The sequence below is a fragment of the Lepidochelys olivacea genome, assembly GCF_965140295.1.
Source record: "Lepidochelys olivacea isolate rLepOli2 genome assembly, chromosome: 1".
In the NCBI taxonomy this organism is placed as follows: domain Eukaryota; kingdom Metazoa; phylum Chordata; order Testudines; family Cheloniidae; genus Lepidochelys; species Lepidochelys olivacea.
Genome location: NC_140411.1, coordinates 5364544 through 5391956, shown reverse-complemented (window position 1 = coordinate 5391956; position 27413 = coordinate 5364544). Strand labels below are relative to the sequence as shown.

The 27413-nt window shown below is 45.8% G+C and overlaps 1 protein-coding gene across 1 annotated transcript; it reads right to left on the bottom strand.

Annotated features, from left to right (window-relative positions):
* Positions 1-5768: 5768 nt before the first annotated feature.
* LOC311519518 (olfactory receptor 52P1-like) lies at positions 5769-10247 on the bottom strand (the record flags this gene model as incomplete). The annotated part of the gene is made up of 2 exons (XM_084626099.1): positions 10131-10247; positions 5769-6865 (listed from the first exon to the last, which is right to left on the bottom strand). Exon 2 carries the CDS (start codon positions 6819-6821, stop codon positions 5769-5771), a length of 1053 nt encoding a protein of 350 aa, XP_084482225.1. The 5' UTR covers positions 6822-6865; positions 10131-10247.
* Between the last annotated feature and the right edge of the window lie 17166 nt (positions 10248-27413).

The window sequence follows — 27413 nt, the reverse complement described above, 5'->3', positions numbered from 1 at the left end:
TGATTAAAGGGAGGAGGGGAGGGTGGTTAGCTTACAGGGAAGTAGAGTGAACCAAGGGGCGGGGGGTTTCATCAAGGAGAAACAAACAGAACTTTCGCAGCGTAGCCTGGCCAGTCATGAAACTGGTTTTCAAAGCTTCTCTGATGCATACCGCGCCCTCCTGTGCTCTTCTAACCGCCCTGGTGTCTGGCTGCGCGTAACCAGCAGCTAGGCGATTTGCCTCAGCCTCCCACCCCGCCATAAACGTCTCCCCCTTACTCTCACAGATATTGTGGAGCACACAGCAAGCAGTAATAACTGTGGGAATATTGGTTTCGCTGAGGTCTAAGCGAGTCAGTAAACTGCGCCAGCGCGCCTTTAAACGTCCAAATGCACATTCTACCACCATTCTGCACTTGCTCAGCCTGTAGTTGAACAGATCCTGACTACTGTCCAGGCTGCCTGTGTACGGCTTCATGAGCCATGGCATTAAGGGGTAGGCTGGGTCCCCAAGGATACATATAGGCATTTCAACATCCCCAACAGTTATTTTCTGGTCTGGGAATAAAGTCCCTTCCTGCAGCTTTTGAAACAGACCAGAGTTCCTGAAGATGCGAGCGTCATGCACCTTTCCCGGCCATCCCACGTTGATGTTGGTGAAACGTCCCTTGTGATCCACCAGAGCTTGCAGCACTATCGAAAAGTACCCCTTGCGGTTTATGTACTCGGCGGCTTGGTGCTCCGGTGCCAAGATAGGGATATGGGTTCCGTCTATAGCCCCACCACAGTTAGGGAATCCCATTGCAGCAAAGCCATCCACTATGACCTGCACATTTCCCAGGGTCACTACCCTTGATATCAGCAGATCTTTGATTGCGTGAGCTACTTGCATCACAGCAGCCCCCACAGTAGATTTGCCCACTCCAAATTGATTCCCAACTGACCGGTAGCTGTCTGGCGTTGCAAGCTTCCACAGGGCTATCGCCACTCGCTTCTCAACTGTGAGGGCTGCTCTCATCCTGGTATTCATGCGCTTCAGGGCAGGGGAAAGCAAGTCACAAAGTTCCATGAAAGTGCCCTTACGCATGCGAAAGTTTCGCAGCCACTGGGAATCGTCCCAGACCTGCAACACTATGCGGTCCCACCAGTCTGTGCTTGTTTCCCGAGCCCAGAATCGGCGTTCCACAGCATGAACCTGCCCCATTAGCACCATGATGCATGCATTGGCAGGGCCCATGCTTTCAGAGAAATCTGTGTCCATGTCCTGATCACTCACGGGACCGCGCTGACGTCGCCTCCTCGCCCGGTATCGCGTTGCCATGTTCTGGTGCTGCATATACTGCTGGATAATGCGTGTGGTGGTTGATGTGCTCCTAATTGCCAAAATGAGCTCAGCGGCCTCCATGCTTGCCTTGGTATGGCGTCCGCACAGAAAAAAGGTGCGGAACGATTGTCTGCCGTTGCTCTGACGGAGGGAGGGGCGACTGACGACACGGCTTACAGGGTTGGCTTCAGGGAGCTAAAATCAACAAAGGGTGTGCCTGTACATCAAGGAGTATTTCAGGCAGGACTGCACGGAGGGTTCCAATAAGAAATGGTGCACCAAAGTTATCGTTGTTATTGGAACAAGGAGGTTAGCCTGGCCTCTGATTGATACATGGCTAGATTTACCTCGCTGCGCCTTCTCTGTGAGTGACTGCAGTGTGATCTAGACAGGGGAGGAGGAAAATGAGTACAAAACAAATCTGGTCTATTTCTTGTTCTGACCCACTCCATCTATCCTTTACATCTTTGGCTGGCAGCAGACGGTGCAGAAGGACTGCATGCCATCCACATCTCATGGCTGCTTGGCAGAAGATGGTACAGTACGACTGCTAGCCATCTTCATCTCTTGCCTGCCTGGCATAAGATGGTACAATACGACTGCTAGCAATCCTCATCTCTTGCCTGCCTGGCAGAAGATGGTACAGTACGACTGCTAGCAGTCCGTATCGCCTGCCCGCTCACCATAAGACGGCTCAATAGGACTGCAGGACTAAAGAGAATGACCTGGTCAAGTCACTCCAAATTTAGTCCCTGCGCCCATGTCTGCCCAGGCGCTCCCAGCCGACGTGGCCAGGAGCACCTCGGACACGACGAGGATGACTACCAGTCATATTGCACCATCTGCTGCCGGAAGGCAATGGGTTGCTGCTACTGTGCAGCAAAGCCGTACCGCGTCTGCCAGCACCCAGGAGACATAGGGTGACGGTTACCTGAGCGGGCTCCATGCTTGCCGTGGTATGGCATCTGCACAGGTAACTCAGGAAAAAAGGCGCGAAATGATTGTCTGCCCTTGCTTTCACGGGGGGAGGGAGGGTGGGAACGGGGGCCTGACGATATGTACCCAGAACCACCCGAGACAATGTTTTAGCCCCATCAGGCATTGGGATATCAACCCAGAATTCCAATGGGCAGCGGAGACTGCGGGAACTGTGGGATAGCTACCCACAGTGCAACGCTCCGGAAGTCGACGCTTGCCTCGGTACTGTGGAAGCGCTCCGCCGAGTTAATGCACTTAATGCACTTAGAGCATTTTCTGTGGGGACACACACACTCGAATATATAAAACTGATTTAAAAAAAATACTTCTATAAATTCGACCTAATTTCGTAGTGTAGACATACCCTTAATCTTGAAGCCAGGTAGGTCTTTTGCCCCCACTGCTTCCCTTGGAAGGCTATTCCAGAACTTCACTTCTTTGATGGTTAGAAACCTTCATCCAATTTCAAGTCTAAACTTCTCCTCTTTTCCAACCTGAAAAGTCCTAGCCTCTTTAATCTCTTCTCATATGGGAGCTGTTCCAAACCCCTAATCATTTTAGTTACCCTTCTCTGAACCTTTTCTAATGCCAGTATATCCTTTCTGAGTTGAGGAGACCACATCTGTATGCAGTATTGAAGATGTGGGCACACCATGGATTTATATAAGGCAATAAAATATTCTCCGTCTTATTCTTTCTCCCTTTTGTAATGATTCCTAACATCTTGTTAGCTGATGTTATGAAGATGGCTCAGTTTTGGGAATCTCTCTAACGTCCTCAGCCATGAAGACTGAAGGAAAGAATTCATTTAGTTTCTCCATAATGACTTTATCATCTTTAAATGCTCCTTTTGTATCTCAATTGTCCAGGGGTCCCACTGGTTGTTTAAGAGGCTTCCTGCTTCTGATGTACTTAAAAACATTTTGTTCTTAACTTTTAAGTTTTTGGCTAGCTGTTCTTCAACTCCTTTTTGGCTTTTCTTATTATATTTTTACACTTAATTTGGCAGTGTTTATGGTCCTTTCTATATACCTCACTAGGATTTGACTTCCACTTTTTAAAAGATGCCTTTTCATATTTCACTGTTTGTTTGACATGGTTCTTAAGCTCTTGTTTAGTTCTTTTACTGTGTTTTTTTCATTAGGGGTAATTTAATTGTGGAAGTCTTGTTTACCCCTTCACATTACACAAGAACCAGGGATGACTGAAGGAAATTAATAGGCTGCAGGCTAAGATATTCAGGGATTCAACCCCATGATCTGGGAATCCCTGGCATCTGATTGCCTATGCTTGGACTGGAGAACAGGAGATGGATCCCTCAAGAACAGCCTGTTCTGTTCTTTCAGTGTGAAGATTGGTATTGGTCACTGTCAGAAGACAGGATACTGGACTAGATGGACCATTGGTCTGACCAGCATGGCTGTTTTTATGTTCTTATCTTAGTCTTCTTTTTCTTCTCTGGGTGGTGCTCCTTGTAGTTGATGGGGCCCACATGCCTCACTACATCAAAGAGTCCCTGCCAATGAACCAGTCATCTGAAGAGCAAGCTTGGTTGTAACCATAACACACAATCACCCAGTCGGAACACTCACAGCTAGACCCCTTTATTATCGGCCTTCTCTTGTACCTGCTGTGCATTTAGCAAAATTTTTCGAGCAAACACTCACAAAGTCTCGAGGCAATTTCTTAATTGAAGAATTTATTGGTCTATGTTCATTACCCGAGGACTTCCAAGACAGCAGTTCAAAGGGCGAAAACTTGAAGCCTTGAGGCACCTCCCTGACTGGTTAAAGGAGGTTGAGGAGGAGTTGATCGTAATGTTCGGTATCTGAGGCTACAAAATTCAATAATGTCTCCATAACAGTTCCTTGAAATCACTCTACCAACTCATCGGTTTGGAGATGGTAGATCAACATTCTTAATGTCTTTACCCTCAGTAGTCCTTGATCTCTAAGGATTTATTGGGGTATTACCACCCAGAAAAGGACTTTCATAAGGTAATTCACTCGTTTTGCTTATACTCAGGGTGATGGGATTCTGCCTAGGGGGAAATAAACCTCTCCGGATGCCTTTGTCATCGAACCATGCCTGCGGTCTTTCTTTCTGAATAACATCAAGGACTGCTGAATTAGTAGGTTGCCTTACCTGCCAACACTGATAATTTTGGAGCTCCAAGGAGAGAAGCACTGAACAGTGTTACAGAGGCAACAACATTCCAGGTCTTAACAATTCCGGATGACACTCTGAGTCCAGGGATGAACAATTCTACTGTCTGGGGCAAGTCAGTGATTGTTTTGCCTCCTGCACAAAGTATTGTCACTGTCTCAGTCACTCGGGTTCCACCACTTCTCCATTCACCACGGAGAGTTGCTCATAGACATGGCTAAGGATAAGATTAAGTCATAGAAGTCACAGATTCTGTGACTTTCGGAGACCTCTGTGACATTTACCACTTCAGCCCTGGGGCAGCGGGTGGAGGCTCCTGAGCTCTCAGTTGCCATGTGTGGCCAAGGAACCAGCAGCTTTCAGCCACCTCTGGCGGTGGGGGAATGTGGCCCTCCAAGTGGCTCTTGGCCGTGTGGGGACCCAGATCTCGGAGCTGCCACTGGCAGTGGGAGCCGTGGAGCTCTCCACATGGGCTGCAGCAGGGGCTCGGGACCTCTGAGGTGCTGGGGCTGCAGTGGGGGCCACAGAGCTGTTATCTGCAGTGGCAGTAAGTGCTGGACCCTCACCCGTCCTGAAGTGCGGCTCAGGCTCTCATACTCCTGATGAGGCTTTAATCTTCCCCATTTCAGTCTCCCCCGCAGACCCTCGTGACCTGTTGGTGACTTTTACTAAAACTATCTGTGACAAAAAACCTTAGTCATGACTATTCAGCTGGTCTGCCCCTCTTCCTGAAAAAAATTGTGTTGTGGGCCAGGATATCCCTCCCCGGGTGAACGCATTCTGGATGCTGTGGAGGGTTGTGGTGAATGCAGGCCCATGGACCGATTCAGGCAGTCCGATTCAAAACATAGAGAATCCCTCTAGGCAAAACCTTAAGTTACAAAAAGATACAAAAAACAGGAATACACATGTCCTCCAGGACAGTGAATTTCCAAGCCAAAACAAAGAAAACCTAAAGCATTTTCTAGCTAGATTTCTTACTAACTGTACAGGAGTTGAAGGGCTTGCATCCTTGATCTGTTCCCAGCAACGGTATTACACAGACAGACAAAGGCTTTCCCCCCCTCCAGATTTGAAAGTACCTTGTCCCTCATTGGTCATTTTGGGTCAGGTGCCAGCGAGGTTACCTTAGCTTCTTAACCCTTTTCTGGTGAAAGGATTTTCCTTCTGCTAGGAGTACAACTCGTAAGAACTGCACAGTCAAGGAAGGCTGACTTTTTTTACAGATTGTTTGTGAGCATACTCTTCCTCCATGCCAGGGGTAACTGGGGAACCATGGCGCTCACAGAACTTCTGGTCTTCCTCCCAAACTGCATCCCACTTAGTGCTGGTTCACATACTCTCTGACAATTTGACAGTTCCCTGATGGACACTGCAGGCCTGAGGAGATATCGTCTCTTGTGTCTGCAGAACTTTGCGTGAACTTTGTGTCTGCAGAACTTCTGCAGGTGTATTTGACTACTTTGTCACGAAGCTCTTTCGTTTTGACCCCATAAATGATAGGGTTGAGCATGGGAGGGATGAGGAGATAGAGGTCAGCTAAGATGATATGAACATAGGGTGCGATGCCTTGACCAAAGTAGTGTGTAAGAATGGAGAAGAAGGTAGGGGTATAATATGTCAGCATCACACAGATGTGGGCTGTGCAAGTGTTAAGGGCTTTCTGGTGGGCTTTATGAGAGGAGATTCTGAGGACGGCCCTGATGATCAGACCATACGACAGGGCAATGAACGTCAGGTCAAACCCATTGATTACAAACATTAGCACATAACCATATATCCTGTTGACTCTGATGTCCCCACACACCATCTTCTCCAGAGCTATGTGCTCACATTGCGTGTGGGGGATAATGCGGTTGGCACAGAATGTCTGCTGACTCAGGAGCAGGGGCAGGGGCAGAATGAAGAGAACAGCTCTTATGAAACCTACAAGCCCTAGCTTAGCTATTTGTGCATTGGTGAGGATGGTGGCATATCTCAGAGGGTTACATATGGCAACGTAGCGATCGAAGGCCATTGTCACGAGGGTGGATGAGTGCATCACAGAAATCGTGTGGAGGAAGAACATCTGGGTGAGGCAGCCAGCCACAGTAATGCCTTTCAAATTGAACCAAAATATGCCCAGTGCCTTTGGCACAACAAAGGTAGGTGTGGCAATGTCTGTAAGTGCCAGCATGCAGAGCAGGAGGTACAACGGCTTCTGCAGAGTCTGTTCCTTACCTACAACAGACAGAAGCGTGACATTTCCCAACAGGCTGATAATGTAGAATGTAAAGAAAGGGATGGAAATCCAGATGTGGGCAGCCTCCAGGCCAGGGATGCCCATTAGGATGAAAGTTGAAGTGTCAGAGTGGGTGAAGTTGAAAGGTGCCATGAAGCAGTTGATGCATCGATATGACTCAGAAATGCTCAAGGTGCCTGTAAAGGGAGAAAAGCACAGCAAGGGGGTTCTTATTTGTAAAAAATAATATGGTAAATATGTTATAGTTATGAACATTCTCGGAGTCTTCTTGAGTGAGGAGTGAAGAACTACCGACGATGTCACTCCCTACTTTCCATAGATCTAGAATACGGAGGGAACCGTTTGTTTCAAAACTTGGTTTCCAGACTCGTTTGTGGGAAGATTACAGACTCCCCAAAATGGAGTCCAGAGTTATGTGGCCTGGTCACATGGCCTTTTAGAGTCATAGCATCCACTACGTATAGTCTGTCTGAAGCATTCTCAGGGAGGCTCACCAGGTGGGAGATAAGTTTCTCTAAAGGCCTATTATTTCCCCAAAAGTCTCATTGCCCTGAATAGGCCCTTCCCAACCATCTATCTAGACTGACATCAAGTTCCCTAGTGGGCGTTACTCACTTGTAACTACATTTGAAATACAGGGAAGTCATCAAAATTCAGAACTTTTGACCAAAATCATCAATACATACAACCATAACCATATTCAGAAAGTCATAACTTTTCCAATAACATCTTACATGACCCATCTTGCATAAACTGTATCATAATTATGCTATAATCATATCATCATATCACAATGAACAATATGGGGTACATTGTTACAAAAATATCAAATGTTATTTCTACCAGTGAAATGCCTGAAGTTACAGAACAACAACAAATGGAAACAAAACTGAGTAAAACTTGTGACACCCAGATTGTAGTTCTGTGGCTTGCCATGGGAAAGAGACCCTGAAACTCCCCAAACACACTCTGTACCATGAAAGGTCCCAAAGTTGGCCTTGGACCAACAAACACAAAGAAAAAAATAATTTCAACAGCACTGCCCACCTGTCCACCTACATGCTGCTTTGCAACCCTGTGATGTTCCCCTCTGGTGTTATCTGGACTGGTGATCTGGTTGGTCACCCCAGTCCTTAGCTTTGGTAGCCAGCCTTACCCTGCTCAGCTGTGAGAACCCCACTCCTGGGCTGTTCACGCTCAGTCTTTGACATGTAAACTGCTCTTTGGATTATGCAACCGAATGACACTAGCCAATATCTCCTTTCCCAGACACAACCTTACTCTTGCAGTGTGCAGGTGTGCCCGCAGGGCACTCCAAGCTTATGTGAGTTTGTCAGTTTAAGAAAGAAATGGAAATGCCCCAGGCTTGTTATCCCAAGGGGAGTCTCTTACACGCTTCAAACCAAACACACTGCTTCAGGTAGAATAAACAACAAATGTATTAAGTACAAAGATAGAATTTAAGTGATATTCAGTGATAGGCAAAAAGTCAGAGTGGTTACCAAAAGAAAAGGAAATGTAAGCACACTGTCTAAACTCTCAATCCTATTAGACTGGGCAACATCTAGATTAAGGATTTTTCTCACCCCACTGAATATTGCAGTCCTTAATATACAAGTTTCCTGTGTAAACCTGGGCCAATCTCCCCTGTTGGAGTCTTGTCTTCTTCTCAGTGGGGGCAGGAGAAGGGCCCAGTATGTGTCCGCTCTGTCTGTTTTACAGCCTCAATCCATGTGCTTGGGGGGCACAAGTCCAGCCATGTCTGGGGGGCATTGCTGAGTCTCTCCAAGCAAGGTTGAGCAATTCCCTCTGTGGAGCTTCGTGCACGTGAGTCATTGCATTGGAGCTCCCTTGCTGGACAAGGGCTCTTGATGGGTTGTTTGACACCCTGCCTGGGGATTGGTCAATTTCCTTGCTGTTGCCTCTGGAGAGCTAATATCTGACTTATTCCCCAATTTACAGCATGTTTTAGTGACCACCATACAACACCATAATCATAACTCCATATTCATTAATGATACACATGTATGGATAGAGGCATGATTTCAACAGATCATAACCTTTCCCTGATACCTTACAAGGCATGTTTTCTATGTAAAATCATGTTTATATGAAAATGAGGACTATGGCGGTTACAGGATGCTCCCTGGTGATAGAGAATGTCTCACCTCCCCCCTTAGTTTGCTACAAGAGGGTTAGCCACCGACTAGCTCAAAGGCAGGGTGTGTTATCGCTCTCTTGGCACCCAGCCTTCAAGGCCATGAGGCGGTGTCATAAATATAAAGTGAAGGGGAAAACTCCTCTCACCTGTAAAGGGTTAAGAAGCTAAAGGTAACCTCGCTGGCACCTGACCAAAATGACCAATGAGGAGACAAGATACTTTCAAAAGCTGGGAGGAGGGAGAGGAACAAAGGGTCTCAGTCTGTGTATATGCTGGGTCTTTGCCAGGGATAGACCAGGAATGGAGTCTTAGAACTTTTAGTAAGTAATCTAGCTAGGTACGTATTAGATTATGATTTCTTTAAATGGCTGAGAAAAGAATTGTGCTGAATAGAATAACTATTCCTGTCTGTGTATCTTTTTTGTAACTTAAGGTTTTGCCTAGAGGGGTTCCCTATGTTTTGAATCTAATTACCCTGTAAGGTATCTACCATCCTGATTTTACAGAGGTGATTTCTTTACTTCTATTTACTTCTATTTTTATTAAAAGTCTCCTTGTAAGAAAACTGAATATTTTTCCATTGTTCTCAGATCCAAGGGTTTGGGTCTCTGGTCACCTATACAACTTGGTGAGGCTTTTTAACCAACATTTCCCAGGAAAGGGGGGGTGCAAGTGTTGGGAGGATTGCTCATTGTTCTTAAGATCCAAGGGTCTGCGTCTGTAGTCACCTAGGCAAATTGGTGAGGCTTTTTACCAAACCTTGTCCAGGAAGTGGGGTGCAAGGTTTTGGGAAGTATTTTGGGGGGAAAGACATTTCCAAACAGCTCTTCTCCAGTAACCAGTATTTGTTTGGTTGTGGTAGCAGCCAATCCAAGGACAAAGGGTGGAATATTTTGTACCTTGGGGAAGTTTTGACCTAAGCTGGTAAAGATAAGCTTAGGAGGTTTTTCATGCAGGTCCCCACATCTGTACCCTAGCGTTCAGAGTGGGGAAGGAACCTTGAGAGTTTTTGTGCCTCAGTTTCCCCATTCAGACACTGCAAACCAGGTTTCTATGCTATGATCAGATTTAAATCTGTTTGCAGCTATTAACTATGAACTAGACTTACCATAAGGTAATTTAATTAATTGATTTGTGTCTCTGGAATTTTGGTGCCTCAGGGTCTGGGAAGATAGTTTTTCAGGGGGATCCTGCACATTGGCTGGCTCTTTGCCACCTTTCCCTAGAGGATGGTGATCTGAGCTCCCTGGGCTGGCTGTGTTTACCCTTTGATCAGACACAACTTTTTCCCAGCAGCTTTCCCACGACTCACTAGCATGGGGGAAGACACCCCCTTCTCTGTCAGTTGGGGCATTTGTATTCTCACAGACTACCACCTGGCAACTTCCTGGTCTCAATTCTTCCGTTATCACAGGCATTGGAGCTGCAACTAGATGTAAAGAGACACAGATATTTTCCAAAAAAAGTATCAGAAATAGCGTCCTGAAAAACTGGGACCTGGATTGGGGTACCCTCCGTCACCCCTTCCTCTGTCGCTGAGAAGTAAGCTGTGGGACTGCTCCCCTCCAGGAAGCCAGTTACACAGTTCCCTCTCAAAACCTGGGTCACCGGCTGTCAGGGTTCCCTCCCCACCCTGAGCTCTGGGGTACAGATGTGGGGTCCCGCATGAAACACCCCCTAAGCGTATTTCTACCAGCATAGGTGAAAAATTTCCCAAAGGCACAAATCATTTCCTTGTCCTTGGATGGTATTGCTACCACCACCAAGTGATTTAGACAAAAATCCAGGAAAAAAGGGCCACTTTGAGCCCTTGTTTCCCCAAAATATTCCCCGGAAACCCCTTCACCCCTTTCCTGGGAGCAGGCTTGAGAAAAATATACTAGCCAATTGGTTACAAAGTGAGCACAGAGCAAACCCCTGGCGTTTTAGGACCCTGAAAATCAATCAGGTTCTTAAAAGGAGAACTTTTTTTTTTTTTTTAAGTAAAAGAATCACACCTGGAAAATCAGGATGGAAGGTAACTTTACAGAGTAAATAAAAAAGTAAAACACAGAGGATTCCCGACTGGGCTCAGCTTCAAAGTTACAAAAAACAAGAATAAAACTCCCTCTTAGCATATGGAAAATTCACAATCTAAAACAAAAGATAACAAAGGTATTTCCCTGCCTTTACTTACAATTTCTGTAATTGTAATGTATCATTTCAGGTATCTTTTCAGGAGATGATTTACCAGCTTGGTCTCTGTCTCTCTCTGTGTCCAGAGAGGGGACACACAAAGAGAGCACAGATAAAAACTCTTCCCCCCACTCCAGATTTGAAAGTATCTTCTTCCCTTATTGGTCCAGTTGGCCAGGTGCCAACCAGGTTATCTGACCTTCTTAACCCCTTACAGGTAAAGGGACTCTGTACCTCTGGACAGGAGGGATTTTATGTTACCGCATACATCAAGGTTGTGACCCTTCCCTTTATATTTATGACACAGTCTGTGTACCTGGGTTCCCAGATGCTGATGCAGCCTTCCTTCTAGTGTCCTCGGCATTATGCCCCAAGTGACGAGTGGGGAGACATTCCTCTACCCCCACTATTCCTTCCCCAGTTTCCTCCTCTGGGCCCCCTCCTAAGACACATTTCTGTGTGCTCCATAGGAAGTGATCTTTCTTTTGTTCAGCTGCAAAACTCTGCCAGTTAACAGCTGAGACAGTTTCCTTACTCACTGACAACACCTCCCCTGCCTCTGTGCCTGAGGGCATGTTGCCTAGTCTCAGCCCCCTCCCATACTTGGAAGCATCCTGCTTCCGTGTGTTACAGAGTGACAGGCATCCTCACTCACCTCAGTGGTTTCTGAGATTCCCTGCCCCTTCTCTAGGCTCTCCTCTGGGACACATTTCTCTATGCTCCCTAGACTTTGTCTCTGGTTCAGCTGTGACCTGCTGGAAGCTAACAACCTGGACAGTTCTCTTCCTGGAAGGTATTACACCCCATCCCTTCCTGATGTGATGTTTCCTCCAGCTTGTTTCCTTCCTATGGAGGAAGAGGCAGCCAGGGAGGAAGCGGACCACATTCCGCTGAACCAGAGAGATATGAGCTCCTGTATCCCTCTGCCTCAAGTACTCCATCCATTTGGAGAGCGTTAACATGCTCCATGTCTGGTTCTGCAGAGGCTAATCTCCTAAAACCAGTATGACTGGTTTCAGTTGCTTGGGGAGTTTCTGGGGTGAGGACAGCAGAACTAACATGAACTATTGGTTGCCTGCTTCCTCCTAGCACAGGCCATTTATTCCTCAAGTGATCAGTGGAATTACACTGACAGCACCTTTTGAGCTCTTCTGCTTTTACAGGAGATTTGGGATGGGGGTTAGAGGAAACCAAACTTTATCTGGGTTTACTGGGAAACATAGTTTGGACATATCTTTCCCCCCAAAATCCTCCCAACCCTTGCACCCCACTTCCTGGGAAGGTTTGGTAAAAATCCTCACCAATTTGAATAGGTGACCACAGACCCAAACCCTGGGATCTTAGAACAATGAAAAAACATTCAGTTTTCTTACAAGAAGACTTTTAATAGAAGTAAAGGAATCACCTTTGTAAAATCGGAATGGTAGATACCTTACAGGGTAATTAGATTCAAAACATAGAGAATCCCTCTAGGTAAAACATTAAGTTAAAAAAAAAACACACACAGACAGGAATAGTCATTCTATTCAGCACAACTCTTTTCTCATCCATTTAAAGAAATCATTATTTAACACATACCGAGGTAGATTACTTTCTAAAAGTTCTAAGATTCCATTCCTGTTCTATCCCTGGCAAAAGCAGCATGCAGACAGACCCAGACCCTTTGTTTTTCTCCCTCCTGCCAGCTTTTGAAAGTATCTTGTCTCCTCATTGATCATTTTGGTCAGGTGCCAGCGAGGTTATCTTATCTTCTTAACCCTTTACAGGTGAGAGGATTTTTCCTCTGTCCAGGAGGGATTTTAAAGGTGTTTACCCTTCCCTTTATATTTATGACAGGGCAAAGTCATTATTTTTCTCACCTAAAACTTTTTTGCATGCAGCGCCTTATGGGATCCCTCAGGTTCATGAAATACACACAGAGTGCACATTTTCCAAGGCAAAGCTGTCACCTGAGAATTATGGTTAAATTCAACATACTCATGAATAGAAAATTGTTCTAATGCTTAATTAACTCACACCATTTAAAATGTACACTTTATTTCCAATCAGAAATTCTTTAACTCCAATTTTCAGCCATTGGATTGTGTTACACCTCTCAGAGTAACAGCCATGTTAGTCTGTCTCCGCAAAAAGAAAAGGAGGACTGTGGCATCTTAGAGATTAACAAATTTATTTGAGCATAAGCTTTTGTGAGCTACAGCTCCCTTCATCGCAAAAGCTTATAGCCAAACCTTATGTTCAAATGAATTTGTTAGTCTCTGAGGTGTCACAAGTCCTCCTTTTCTTTTTGCTGTTACACTTCACTATGCTAGCCTGAAAAGCCTATTATTCAATACTAGTTCACAGTGTATATCGTTTCTGACAGTTATCAAGTCACCCCTTAACCATCTTGATTAAACTAAACAGATTCAAATCTTTGAATCTATCACAATAAGGCATGTTTTCTAATTTGTACTAATTCTTGTGACCCCTCTCTGAAAACTCTTCCGTAGATAAACATCCTGTTTTAACCGGGGACACCACAACTAGACAGAGGATTCAAGAAGCAGCCACACCAGTGCCAAATACAAAGGTAAAATAACTTCTCTAACTCTCCTTGAGATTCCAGTTTTTACCATCCAAGGACCACATTGGCTCTTTCGGCCACAAGGCCACACTGGAAATTCATGTTTAGCTGTTTATTCCTTCTTACAGATTGCTCTGAATCAGTGACCTGTCTTCTTTATTATTTACAATCCCCCAATTTTTTGTCATCTGCAAACGTCATTGAGATTCAGGCATGAGAAGGGTTAGCAGCTGAGTTGCTGACAAATGTTTCTTCTTACATTTGTCTGTTAACATCTGTAACTTATGCCTCAGACAAAGCTGGGTGCCTGCAAGAAAGTGTCTCACCAAAAGAAACAAGGAAGGTGTCAGGCTTCCCTCCCCACTCTGAATTCTTAGGTACAGTTGTGGGGACCAGCATGAAAGCCCCCCTAAGCTTATTTTAGATTAAAACCCGGTACGCTGCCAATACCAAGCAATTTAACAAAGCATCAGGGAAGATCCCACTTGGAGACGTCTTTCCCCAAAATATCCCCCCAAGCCCTTACACCCCCTTTCCGGGGAGGCTTGAGAATAAACAAGATGAGCACAAACCAGCCTTGATTTTTAAGACCCAAAAAAACCCATCAGATTCTTAAAAAACAGAACTTTATTAGAAGAACAAAAACAGATAAGAGAACAACTCTGTAAGATCAGAATGGAAAATAATCTCACAGACAGTCAGTTTCAAAACATAGAGAATCCCTCTATGCAAAACCTTAAGTTACAAAAAGACACAAAAACAGGAATATAATTCCTCCAGCACAGCGAATTTCACAAACCAAAACAAAGAAAACCTAATGCATTTTCTAGCTAGATTACTTACTAACTTTAGAGGAGTTCGAGGGCTTGCATCCTTGATCTGTGCCCGGGAAAGGTATCACACAGACAGACAAGCCTTTCCCCCCCTCCAGATTTGAAAGTATCTTGTCCCCACATTGGTCATTTTGGATCAGGTGCCAGCCAGGCTACCTTAGCTTCTTAACCCTTTACAGGTGAAAGGATTTTGCCTCTGGCTAGGAGGGATTTTATAGCACTGTATGCAGAAAGGTGCTTATTCTTCCCTTTATATTTATGACAGGAGGTAACAGAGGTGCAGACCTGTTGCCCTAAACACCAATAGCCTTGTGGCCTTCCTGCCCATTCTGTTGAGCACAAAGTCTCACTTAGCCCATGGCCTCAACTACCTCTTGTTGCAATGAGTTCCTCAGTTTAATTAGGCATTGAGTCAAGAGAGCACTCTTTTTTTATTGGTTTTGAATTTGCCATGTTTCACTTTAATTGAATGTCCTCTTGATCTTGTGTTAGGAGACATGGAGAACACATTCTCAATCTACTCTCTACCAGGCAGTATTTTATAGATTTTCACATCTCCCCTCTAATTGATCTTCTTTGTAAGGTAACAATCCCAGTCTTTTTCAACTTCCATTATGCTGCCCATTCACCTGGCTTGGTTAGCTCTCTCTGAGGACTTCTCTGGACTTGATTAGGACCTAAATAATCTTGTGCCATCTGCATATGTTGCCACATCACTGCTCAACACCCCCTTTCTAGATTGGTAATAAGTATTAAATATTTGCTCTACAGTTTGTTATAAATTGTGTAAACCTCCCACCCCTATCCCACCACCCACTTGCTGTCCTTCACAGGCACCTTGATCATTTCTGACCCTGATTGACACATGAACTACCTCATGGCAGTTTTCAACCTCACACACTTTGACTCTTCAGCATTCTTTCTAATGGGCATCCCTGACTTGGAAGCTGCTCACGTCTGCATTTCTGTCCCTTTCTCTATTTTCTACTTTATGGGCCTGCTGGGAAATTTCACGCTTCTCTATCTTATAGCAGAGGAGCAGACTCTGCACAAGCCGATGTACCTGCCGCTCTCCATGCTGGCACTCACAGAAATCGGCACATCTACTTCCGTCATGCCAAATGCAATGTGCATATTTTGGTTCAATTTGAAAGGTATTACTGTGGGTGGCTGCCTCACGCAGATGTTCTTCATTCACGTGGCTTCTGTGACACATTCAGCCACCCTCATGACAATGGCCTTTGATCGCTGTGTCGCCATATGTAACCCTCTGAGATATGCCACTGCCATCACCGACGCATGAATAGCTAAGCTAGGGCTAGTGGGTTTGATAAGAGCTGTTCTCTTCCTTCTTCCCATGCCCCTGCTCCTGAGCAGGCAGCCATTCTGTGCCAACCACATTATCCCACATACATGCTGTGACCACATGGCCGTGGTGAAGATGTCGTGTGGCGACATTACAGTCAACAGAATGTACGGTTTGGTAATAGCATTTGTAATCATCATGTTAGACCTGACACTTATTGCCCTTTCCTATGGTCTGTTCATCAGGGCTGTCCTCAGAGTATCCTCCAAGAAAGCCCACCAGAAATCTTTCAGCACTTGCACAGACCATATCGGTGTGATGAAGATGTCTTACCCTTCCTTCCTCTTCTCCACTGTGACATACCAGTTTGGTCAGGGAATTGCTCTCCATGTTCACATCATCTTGACCAGCCTATATTACCTCCTTCTCTCCATGTTCAATCCTATCATTTATGGGGCCAAAACCTTCGAGCTTCGTGAGAAATTGCGTAAGTACACTTGCAAAATATGATTACCCGGTGCCACTGATTTTAAGCCTTCGTGACAAGAGGGTGAAAGTATATCTTGTTAATCAAGCGTGCTCTGTTCTCCTTTGGCTGAGCTCAGCACTGTGGAAGTTCAAGTCTGAGAAGCTCCTCACACCTAACCTCTTATCACTGTATCACCAAGTACTGATCTCTCTGCTTCTAAGTTTCCACTTTCTCACCATCAACTGATCTCTCTCAGTGTCAACTATCAGCCCTCAGCCCCAGAAACCCTGTCACTTGTTCTTTCCATGACTTTCAAACCAACAGAAGATACGGTAGTTTTCTGAAGCAAGGTGGCTTTCCATTATACCCTGTTTGAACCGGTATCTTGTTCAGTTTGACAAACTGAAGCCATGCTTTCTGATAGCCAAAGACAATAAAGTAAGGACAGTGCTGAAATATACCTGATTTTTCTACGTCCAGTCCTTCTTGAACCTTGGAGGATAAACTCAATGTTACGGTTGGAAAATGTTAATACAGGAAAGGTGCTGCAGGAATTGAGGGCATTCTAGTAGAGCTTCTTGGTGAGAGTTTTGAAACGATGTGTTTCTGAGAACTGGACCACATTACTCTGAATTTGAGGGCAGTTTGTGAAACAGATGAAACAGAGATTGTCACTATATGTCCAGGTGATTGAATCGCTTGCCTTCCTGAGTCTTTCACAACCTAGATTGGCTGATGTCTCATTTTTGCATCTATACAATGATACAAAATCTGTTATGAAGAGTCTGCACCAATGAAAGAATGATTGCACTGCTTACTGCTGATATGTATGACCAGAAGCAGAAGCATCCTACTTCCAGTGAAGACACCGAAGAGGAAACGTTGCCTTTTAGGGACTAACAGTAACAATATAATGCAACTCAGAATATGCACATTGGCTAGCATCATTGAATGTATTTAGAAATAAATAATATAATAATGTTATTGTTGTTTTTACGCAACATAAGTTTTGGGCTCCCTTGGGCAAGGCAATTTTTAACAACATAATTTGCTATTTTTTCTTTAAAACACCAGCCACCCATCAATCAGGATTCAATACAAATACTGAGGGTTTGATTTTCAATTTGATTGTCATCTCATAGATTTGTAGATTATGTGGAAAAACTCCTTCTGGGGCTTTTAGCTTCTTTTCTTTTCTTTTCTTTTCTTTTCTTTTCTTTTCTTTTCTTTTCTTTTCTTTTGTAAATCAGATCTATGGAAGGTATCTAACAAAACGTTTCATTTGTTACTTGATGTATAGACCATTGCATTTATTATAAAAAACCCTGTGTTTCAAGAAAGAGATTGCGCTACTTTTAGGTTAGTTTTTAAGTTATTTGGGGCTATTAAAGCAGTAAAATGCGGCAAACCTGATGCAGTAGCTCAAGCTGAGCTGGAGGCAGAGCAGCAGCAGCCACAAAAAAAAAAGGTCCAGAGAAGGATCCCTGAAGGCAGAACTGGGCTGAGGCCACAGATGCAGCACTCAGCCATGTTGTATCCTTGGGAGCAGCAGTTGAGGAAGAAATCACTTGAGACACAGAGAGCGGTGAGCCATGAAAGCAGCCATTTATTTTCCACTCCCTGAACTAACCAAACCAGCCCAAACTGGCTGGGCTACCCCCTAATAATCTAACTCAGTTGCCATAGCAACAACAAGCTGCTATTACCATGACAACCAAATACACAACATATTCCTCCCCCCTTTATAAGAACATTTCCTAAATAAAACAAACACTAAACTAGAGAAGAAAGGTAGACTGCCTCCATTCCCGGCTAAACCCCAGGGATTATTTTGCCCCATAACCCTGGGTTCACCCTAGCTAAAGATCCAGCCATTGGAGTGTTGTCTCCTTGCTGATTTCAAAGCTTGTTTCATTGTCTGCACAAATCTTTCAGCTAATCCATTGGTCGATGGATGATATGGTGCTGTCGTGATGTGGTGTATCCCATTTGCCTTCATAAACTTTTGAAACTCCTGAGAGATGAACTGTGGTCTGTTGTCACTCGCAAGTTGTTCTGGCAGAACAAAACGACTAAAGAGTCCCCGTAGTTTTTGGATAGTACTCTCTGCAGTAGTGGACTGCATTCTGGAGACTTCTGGCCATTTAGAATGGGCATCTACCACCACTAAGGACATGCTTCCTTCAAGGGGGCCAGCAAAGTCAACATGAATACATTGACATGGGTTTTCAGGCCAGTCCCTGGGTGTAGGGGTACCCACTGGGGTGCATTCCTGACACCCTGACATGACATACAAGCTCTTGCTTTCTCTTCAATAGCACTGTCCAATCCAGGCCACCAGAAATAGCTTCGTGCAATTTCCTTCATGCGCACTATTCCACAGTGACCAGTATGTAGCTGTTCTAACATCTGTGGTCTCAGTGGTGGTGGGATAATGACACGTCTCCCCCACAATAAACAGTCAGATTGGATCGATAACTCCGTCCTCCAGGACATGTAGGTACCAAGGTCCGATGAGACCGGAGAGGTTCCGTTGAGATTTTCCATGCATCACGAGGTCCATAACTTGGGACAACACTGGGTCAATGCGAGTTGCCTTCTTTATCTGAGTAGCAGTGATGGGTGTATTCTCTACGTGTTCAAAATAGAAGACTTCCTTTTGGGCAGTATCTTGATGTTTGACTGGCAAAGGTAACCTTGAGAGACCATCCACATTGCCGAGCAGAGTGGATTTCTGATATTTGGTTTCATATGTGTGCGCTGAAAGTAACAATGCCCAATGTTGCATACAACCAGCAGCTAATGGGGGAATGCCTAGATAGGGTCCAAAAATTGACGTCAGAGGGCGATGGTCAGCAAGAAGAGTAAAGTTCCGCAAAAACAGGTACTGATGAAACTTCTGAATTCCAGAAATGATTCCCAATGCCTCACGTTCAATTTGGGCAAAGTTAGTTTCTCCTTTGCTTAGAGTGCGTGAAGCAAAGGCAACAGGTCTCTCTTCTCCCGAAGGCATAATGTTTGACACGACTGCACCCACTCCATAAGGGGAGGCATCGCAGGCCAATTGTAGGGATAAGGATAGATCAAAGTGCGTTAGAACTTCAGAATTTAGCAATGCATTTTTAGCTTTGTTAAATGCAACATCTCAGGCTTCAGTCCACTTCCAGGTCTCGTTCTGCCCAAGGAATTTGCGAAGTGGTTTTAGCAGCGTGGCTAACTGTGAGATGAACTTTCCAAAATAGTTCAATAGTCCTAGAAACCAGCACAGCTGGCTAACATTTTGAGGTGGGGGAACCTCCACAATAGCCTTAACTTTTGCAGGGGCCTTATGAAGACCCTCAGCGTCAATGATGTGTCCCAAATATTCAGCAGAGGGCTGGAAGAATTCACACTTGTCTTTGTGGACTTGTAGGCCATACTCTTCCAGTCTTTGTAGGGTAGCCTCTAAATTCTTTAAGTGATCCTTTTCATTCCTTCCAGTGACCAGGATGTCATCCAGATAGCACTGAACTCCTGGCAAGCCACACAAGATCTGGTCCATAGCCCTGTGGAACAGGGTGGGAACAGACATTAAGGGTAGGCGACAGAATCGATAAAGCCCCTTATGAGTCACAATAGTCAACAGCTCTTGGGACCTTCCATCGATATGCATCTGTAAACACACTTGACTCAGATCAATCTTACTGAAGTTTTGTCACCCAGCCAGGCCCGCGAAGAGGTCATCGATGCGGGGAAACGGGTATTGCTCTGCACACAACACTGTGTTGACAATGACCTTATAATCACCACAAATCCGGAGGGAGCCATCTTTCTTCATGATTGGAATGATAGGAGTGGCCCATGGAGTATGGGTAACTGGTATTAGGACTCCATTGGTGACCAGGCACTCCAAATCCGCTTCAACTTTCGGCCTGATGGCATATGGCACAGTTCAGGCTCTCAGATATTTTGGTTGACTGTCAGGTTTCATGTTCAGTGTGACAGTGATTCCCTTCATACTTCCCAGATCCTCTCCAAAAACAGCAGCATGTTTCCTTAGTATAGTGGTCAGACCGGTTTCTTCTTTAGTCCTTTGGTGCACTTCTGCCCTGTTCAGCTGAATCTTCCCAAGCCAGGACCTACCCATTCAGGCTGGGTAACTACCTCTCACCACAAACAGTGGCAATTTAGCAGCCTGTCCTTTGAGTTCCACCTTAACATCAATACTGCCCAACATGGGCACAGCTTCTCCCGTATACGTCTTCAGAACAGCTTTTGTTGCCTTAAACGGAAGATGCTGTAGCTTTTCTTTATACACAGCCTCAGAGACCAGTGAGAGGGCTGCCCCGGTGTCCAGTTCCTTGCGTATAGGTTTGCCATCCAACAACGGGGTTACCCAGTATTCATGTGAGCCCACTGCCAAAGACAAAACGTGGAGTGGCTCTGTCATAAATATAAAGGGAAGGGTAAACCCCTTTGAAATCCCTCCTGGCCAGGGGAAAGCTCCTCTCACCTGTAAACGTTTAAGAAGCTAAAGGTAACCTCGCTGGTACCTGACCAAAATGACCAATGAGGAGACAAGATACTTTCAAATGCTGGGAGGAGGGAGAGAAACAAAGGGTCTGTGTCTGTCTGTATGCTGGTCTTTACCGGGGATAGACCAGGAATGGAGTCTTAGAACTTTTAGTAAGTAGTCTAGCTAGGTATGTGTTAGATTATGATTTCTTTAAATGGCTGAGAAAAGAATTGTGCTGAATAGAATAACTATTTCTGTCTGTGTATCCTTTTTGTAACTTAAGGTTTTGCCTAGAGGGGTTCTCTATGTTTTTGAATCTAATTACCCTGTAAGATATCTACCATCCTGATTTTAGAGGGGGGATTTCTTTATTTCTATTTACTTCTATTTTTATTAAAAGTCTTTTTGTAAGAAAACGGAATGCTTTTTCATTGTTCTCAGATCCAAGGGTTTGGGTCTGTGGTCACCTATGCAAATTGGTGAGGCTTTTTATCCAACACTTCCCAGGAAAGGGGGGGTGCAAGTGTTGGGAGGATTGTTCATTGTTCTCAAGATCCAAGGGTCTGGGTCTGTAGTCACCTAGGCAAATTGGTGAGGCTTTTTATCCAACATTTCCCAGGAAAGGGGGGGTGCAAGTGTTGGGAGGATTGTTCATTGTTCTCAAGATCCAAGGGTCTGGGTCTGTAGTCACCTAGGCAAATTGGTGAGGCTTTTTACCAAACCTTGTCCAGGAAGTGGGGTGCAAGGTTTTGGGAAGTATTTTGGGGGGAAGGACGCGTCCAAACAGCTCTTCCCCAGTAATCAGTATTAGATTGGTGGTGGTAGCGGCCAGTCCAAGGACAACGGGTGGAATATTTTGTACCTTGGGGAAGTTTTGACCTAAGCTGGTAAAGATAAGCTTAGGAGGTTTTTCATGCAGGTCCCCACATCTGTACCCTAGAGTTCAGAGTGGGGGAGGAACCTTGACATGGTGGCATAGTGGTGGGATTAACCTGAAATCATTTTGAGATCCAGTTGAGATTTTTTGAACTAGAAATACAGATTTTAAAAAGGATTTTTTTTTCCTGTGGAAAGGAAGTCCAGAAAGCAGCTTTGAAACTGAAAGCAGCTTGTTTTTCTCTGCTTTGTGGCCAAGCAGAGACAAAAGGGGATTATCTTGTGAATTGCAGGTTTTCTTTGCCTGGAGGCAGGGTACTTAACTCCTGCAGGGAAATTCACAGTCTTCCAACCCAGAGGTTTTTTTTTTCTTTTCTTCCTAAAAGTAAATAGGGGGTGTGTGTTCTACCCATTTGCTTTTTCTTTGGGCTGGGTAAGCAGGTTTCCAAGTAGTTGGAGGTTTTTTGCTTTAATTTGGGCCCAGAGCAGAGACAAGGGATTTGTCTTTTTCTGTAGGCTGACAGTCACTATCAGAGAATAGGTATTCTATTCCAGCACAGCAAAATTTTACAGCCAATTTTGTTTGTTTATTTCTAAACCTCGGGTGTAAAGTTAGTTAAAAACAGAGAGGTTAGAATGATCAAATCCTCAGCTCAACTACAGCTGGAATTAGCCAAATTTCAGGCTGAGGAAAAAGAAAGGGAACATGAAAGACAGATAGAACTCATGCGGCTGGAGAAGGATGTACAGGAGGCTGCCCACAAGAGGGAAATGGAGGCAAGGAAGCATGTGGAGGAGGAGAAGGAAAAAGAGAGAAAGCATGTGGAGGTGGTGGAGAGGATAAAGGCCCAGCAGAATATACCAACAAACCCTAGCAATCCTTCTCAAGGTACCACTTCCCATCCCAGAAAGTTCCCCACCTACAAGGCAGGTGATGATACTGAGGCCTTCTTAGAAAACTTCGAAAGGGCCTGCCTTGGGTACAACATCTCTACTGACCAATACATGGTAGAGCTGAGGCCGCAGCTCAGTGGACCCTTAGCTGAGGTGGCAGCTGAAATGCCTAAAGAACACATGAACAAGTATGAACTGTTTAAATCCAAGGCGAGAGTCAGAATGGGGATAACACCTGAGCAGTCTCGTCGGAGGTTCAGAGCCCTAAGGTGGAAACCAGACATGTCATTTACCCGACATGCCTACCACATTGTGAAACATTGGGATGCCTGGATATCAGGAGGAAGTGTTGAATCTCTAGTAAATTTGCCCTTCCTAATGCAAATGGAACAATTCTTAGAGGGTGTTCCTGAGGAAATAGAAAGATACATCCTAGACGGGAAGCCCAAAACTGAAATCGAGGCAGGAGAGATTGGAGCCAGATGGGTGGAGGTGGCAGAGAACAAGAAAACTGGTCGCAGTTGGAGCGGAGACCAGAAGGGACCACCCCAGACCACACCCTATTTCCGGGGGCCACCCAAAGCCCCACCTACCTCCCAAAGAACCCTCCAGACCCCTTATCGTCCCACCACCCCGTTCTCCAGGAACCCTCCTCGCCCCAGTGACCCGTCAGCTGGACGATGTTTTAAATGTAACGAGCTGGGGCATGTAAAGGCCAACTGCCCCAAGAACCCCAACAGATTACAGTTCATTGCACCGGAATCACCCCAGAGGTCCACAGGCCCAGATACCTCCCAGATACCCTTGGAGCGGAGGGAAACTGTGAGTGTGGGCGGGAAGAAGGTCACCGCGTGGAGGGACACCGGAGCACAAGTGTCAGCTATCCATGCTTCCTTAGTGGACCCCAATTTAATCAACCCAGAGATCCAAGTGACGATTCAACCCTTCAAGTCCAACTCTTTCGATTTGCCTACAGCCAAGTTGCCTGTCCAGTATAAGGGCTGGTCAGGAATGTGGACTTTTGCAGTCTATGATGATTATCCCATCCCCATGCTGTTGGGGGAAGACTTGGTCAATCATGTGAAGCAGGCCAAGAGGGTGGGAACGGTCACCCGCAGCCAGGCTAAACAAGCCGTGTGGCCTAGCTCTGTTCCGGAAACTTCTATCAGGACCTGGTCAGAGGTGATGGACCCGGACCCCAGGCCAATGTCTGCAACAGCAGTGGTGGATCCAGTCCCAGAGACCCAGACGGAACCAGTCCCAGAACCGGAACCAGCCGAACAACCAACACCAGACCCCGTGTCAGCACTGAATCCAGTACTTGCAACCTCAACACCAGAGGGCCCCACCGAACCTGAACTGGCAGCAGCCGATAACCCTACACAGGAGGCTCAGCCGGAGCCTGAATCCCAACATAGTGCACCAGCGGAGAGCGGTTCACAGTCAACAGAAACAGCTCCATCCCCTATATCGCTTCCAGAGGGACCAAGCCTATGTCCCCAGTCCAATGAGGAATTGATGTCTCCAGCATCAAGGGAACAGTTCCAGACCAAACAGGAAGCAGATGAAAGCCTCCAGAGAGCTTGGACGGCAGCACGGAGCAACCCACTGCCTCTCAGCTCTTCTAATCGATCCAGGTTTGTTGTAGAAAGAGGACTTTTATACAAGGAAACTCTTTCCGGTGGACACCAGGAAGACTGGCATCCTTAGAGACAGTTGGTACTTCCAACTAAATACCGGGCCAAGCTCTTGAGCTTAGCCCATGATCACCCTAGTGGCCATGCTGGGGTGAACAGGACCAAAGACTGTTTGCGGGGGGTCATTCCACTGGGAGGGAATGGGCAAGGATGTTTCTACCTATGTCCAGTCTTGTGAGGTGTGCCAAAGAGTGGGAAAACCCCAAGACCAGGTCAAAGCCCCTCTCCACTGGAATGCGTTACCTAGGGAGGTGGTAGAATCTCCTTCCTTAGAGGTTTTTAAGGTCAGGCTTGACAAAGCCCTGGCTGGGATGATTTAACTGGGAATTGGTCCTGCTTTGAGCAGGGGGTTGGACTAGATGACCTTCTGGGGTCCCTTCCAACCCTGATATTCTATGATATTCTATGATTCTATGATTCTATGATTCCAGCCACTCCCCATCATTGAAGTTCCATTTCAGCGAGTAGCTGTGGATATTCTGGGTCCTTTTCCGAAAAAGACACCCAGAGGAAAGCAGTACATACTGACTTTCATGGATTTTGCCACCCGATGGCCGGAAGCAGTAGCTCTAAGCAACACCAGGGCTAAAAGTGTGTGCCAGGCACTAGCAGACATTTCTGCCAGGGTAGGTTGGCCCTCCGACATCCTCACAGATGCAGGGACTAATTTCCTGGCAGGAACTATGAAAAACCTTTGGGAAGCTCATGGGGTAAATCACTTGGTTGCCACTCCTTACCACCATCAAACAAATGGCATGGTGGAGAAGTTTAATGGAACTTTGGGGGCCATGATACGTAAATTCGTAAATGAGCACTCCAATGATTGGGACCTAGTGTTGCAGCAGTTGCTCTTTGCCTACAGAGCTGTACCACATCCCAGTTTAGGGTTTTCCCCATTTGAACTTGTATATGGCCGTGAGGTTAAGGGGCCATTGCAGTTGGTAAAGCAGCAATGGGAGGGATTTACACCTTCTCCAGGAACTAACATTCTGGACTTCGTAACCAACCTACAAAACACGCTCCAAACCTCTTTAGCCCTTGCTAGAGAAAACTTACAGGATGCTCAAAAAGAGCAAAAAGCCTGGTATGATAAACATGCCAGAGAGCGTTCCTTCAAAGTAGGAGACCAGGTCATGGTCTTAAAGGCGCTCCAGGCCCATAAAATGGAAGCATCGTGGGAAGGGCCATTCATGGTCCAGGAGCGCCTGGGAGCTGTTAATTATCTCATAGCATTCCCCACCTCCAACCGGAAGCCTAAGGTGTACCATATTAATTCTCTAAAGCCCTTTTATTCCAGAGAATTAAAGGTTTGTCAGTTTACAGCCCAGGGAGGAGACGACGCTGAGTGGCCCAAAGGTGTCTACTATGAAGGGAAATGTGGTGGTGGTGTGGAAGAGGTGAACCTCTCCATGACCCTTGGGCGTATGCAGCGACAGCAGATCCAGGAGCTGTGCACTAGCTACGCGCCAACGTTCTCAGCCACCCCAGGACTGACTGAACGGGCATACCACTCCATTGACACAGGTAATGCTCACCCAATTAGGGGTCAACCTTACCGGGTGTCTCCTCAAGCTAAAACTGCTGTAGAACGGGAGATCCAGGATATGTTACAGATGGGTGTAATCCGCCCCTCTGAAAGTGCATGGGCATCTCCAGTGGTTCTAGTTCCCAAACCAGATGGGGAAATACGTTTTTGCTTGGACTACCGTAAGCTAAATGCTGTAACTCGCCCAGACAACTATCCAATGCCACGCACAGATGAACTATTAGAGAAACTGGGACGGGCCCAGTTCATCTCTACCTTGGACTTAACCAAGGGGTACTGGCAGGTACCGCTAGATGAATCTGCCAAGGAAAGGTCAGCCTTCATCACACATCTCGGGCTGTATGAATTTAACGTACTCCCTTTCGGGCTGCGAAATGCACCCGCCACTTTCCAAAGACTTGTAGATGGTCTCCTAGCGGGATTAGGAGAATATGCAGTCGCCTACCTTGACGATGTGGCCATATTTTCGGGTTCCTGGGCAGACCACCTGGAACATCTACAAAAAGTCCTTGAGCGCATAAGGGAGGCAGGACTAACTGTTAAGGCTAAGAAGTGTCAAATAGGCCTAAACAGAGTGACTTACCTTGGACACCAGGTGGGTCAAGGAACTATCAGCCCCCTACAGGCCAAAGTGGATGCTACCAAATTGGCCTGTCCCAAAGTCAAAGAAACAGGTTCAATCCTTCTTCGGCTTGGCCGGTTATTACAGACGATTTGTACCGCACTACAGCCAAATCGCTGCCCCACTGACAGACCTAACCAAAAAGAAACAGCCAAATGCTGTTCAGTGGACCGAAAAGTGTCAGAAGGCCTTTAACAAGCTTAAAGCAACACTCATGTCTGACCCTGTACTAAGGGCCCCAGACTTTGACAAACCGTTCTTAGTAACCACAGATGTGTCCGAGCGTGGTGTGGGAGCAGTTTTAATGCAGAAAGGACCTGATCAAGAATTCCACCCTGTAGTGTTTCTCAGCAAAAAACTGTCTGAGAGGGAAAGCAACTGGTCAGTCACTGAAAAAGAATGTTACGCCATTGTCTATGCTCTGGAAAAGCTACGCCCATATGTTTGGGGACGGCGTTTCCACCTGCAAACCGACCATGCTGCACTGAAGTGGCTTCACACCGTCAAGGAAACTAACAAACAACTTCTTCGGTGGAGTTTAGGTCTCCAAGATTTTGATTTCGACATCCAACACATCTCAGGAGCTTCTAACAAAGTGGCTGATGCACTCTCCCGTGAAAGTTTCCCAGAATCAACTGGTTAAAATCGTCCTTGAGATGTGGAAAATATTGTTAGTCTTTATGTACTTGGTAGTATATTTAGAGATGCATGTGTCTTATTAACTCTGTTTTTCCTAGAGCTCCAGGAAGAAATCCCAGCCAGTGTTTCACCCTAGCTGAGATTTGGGGGGCGTGTCATAAATATAAAGGGAAGGGTAAACCCCTTTGAAATCCCTCCTGGCCAGGGGAAAGCTCCTCTCACCTGTAAAGGGTTAAGAAGCTAAAGGTAACCTCGCTGGTACCTGACCAAAATGACCAATGAGGAGACAAGATACTTTCAAATGCTGGGAGGAGGGAGAGAAACAAAGGGTCTGTGTCTGTCTGTATGCTGGTCTTTACCGGGGATAGACCAGGAATGGAGTCTTAGAACTTTTAGTAAGTAGTCTAGCTAGGTATGTGTTAGATTATGATTTCTTTAAATGGCT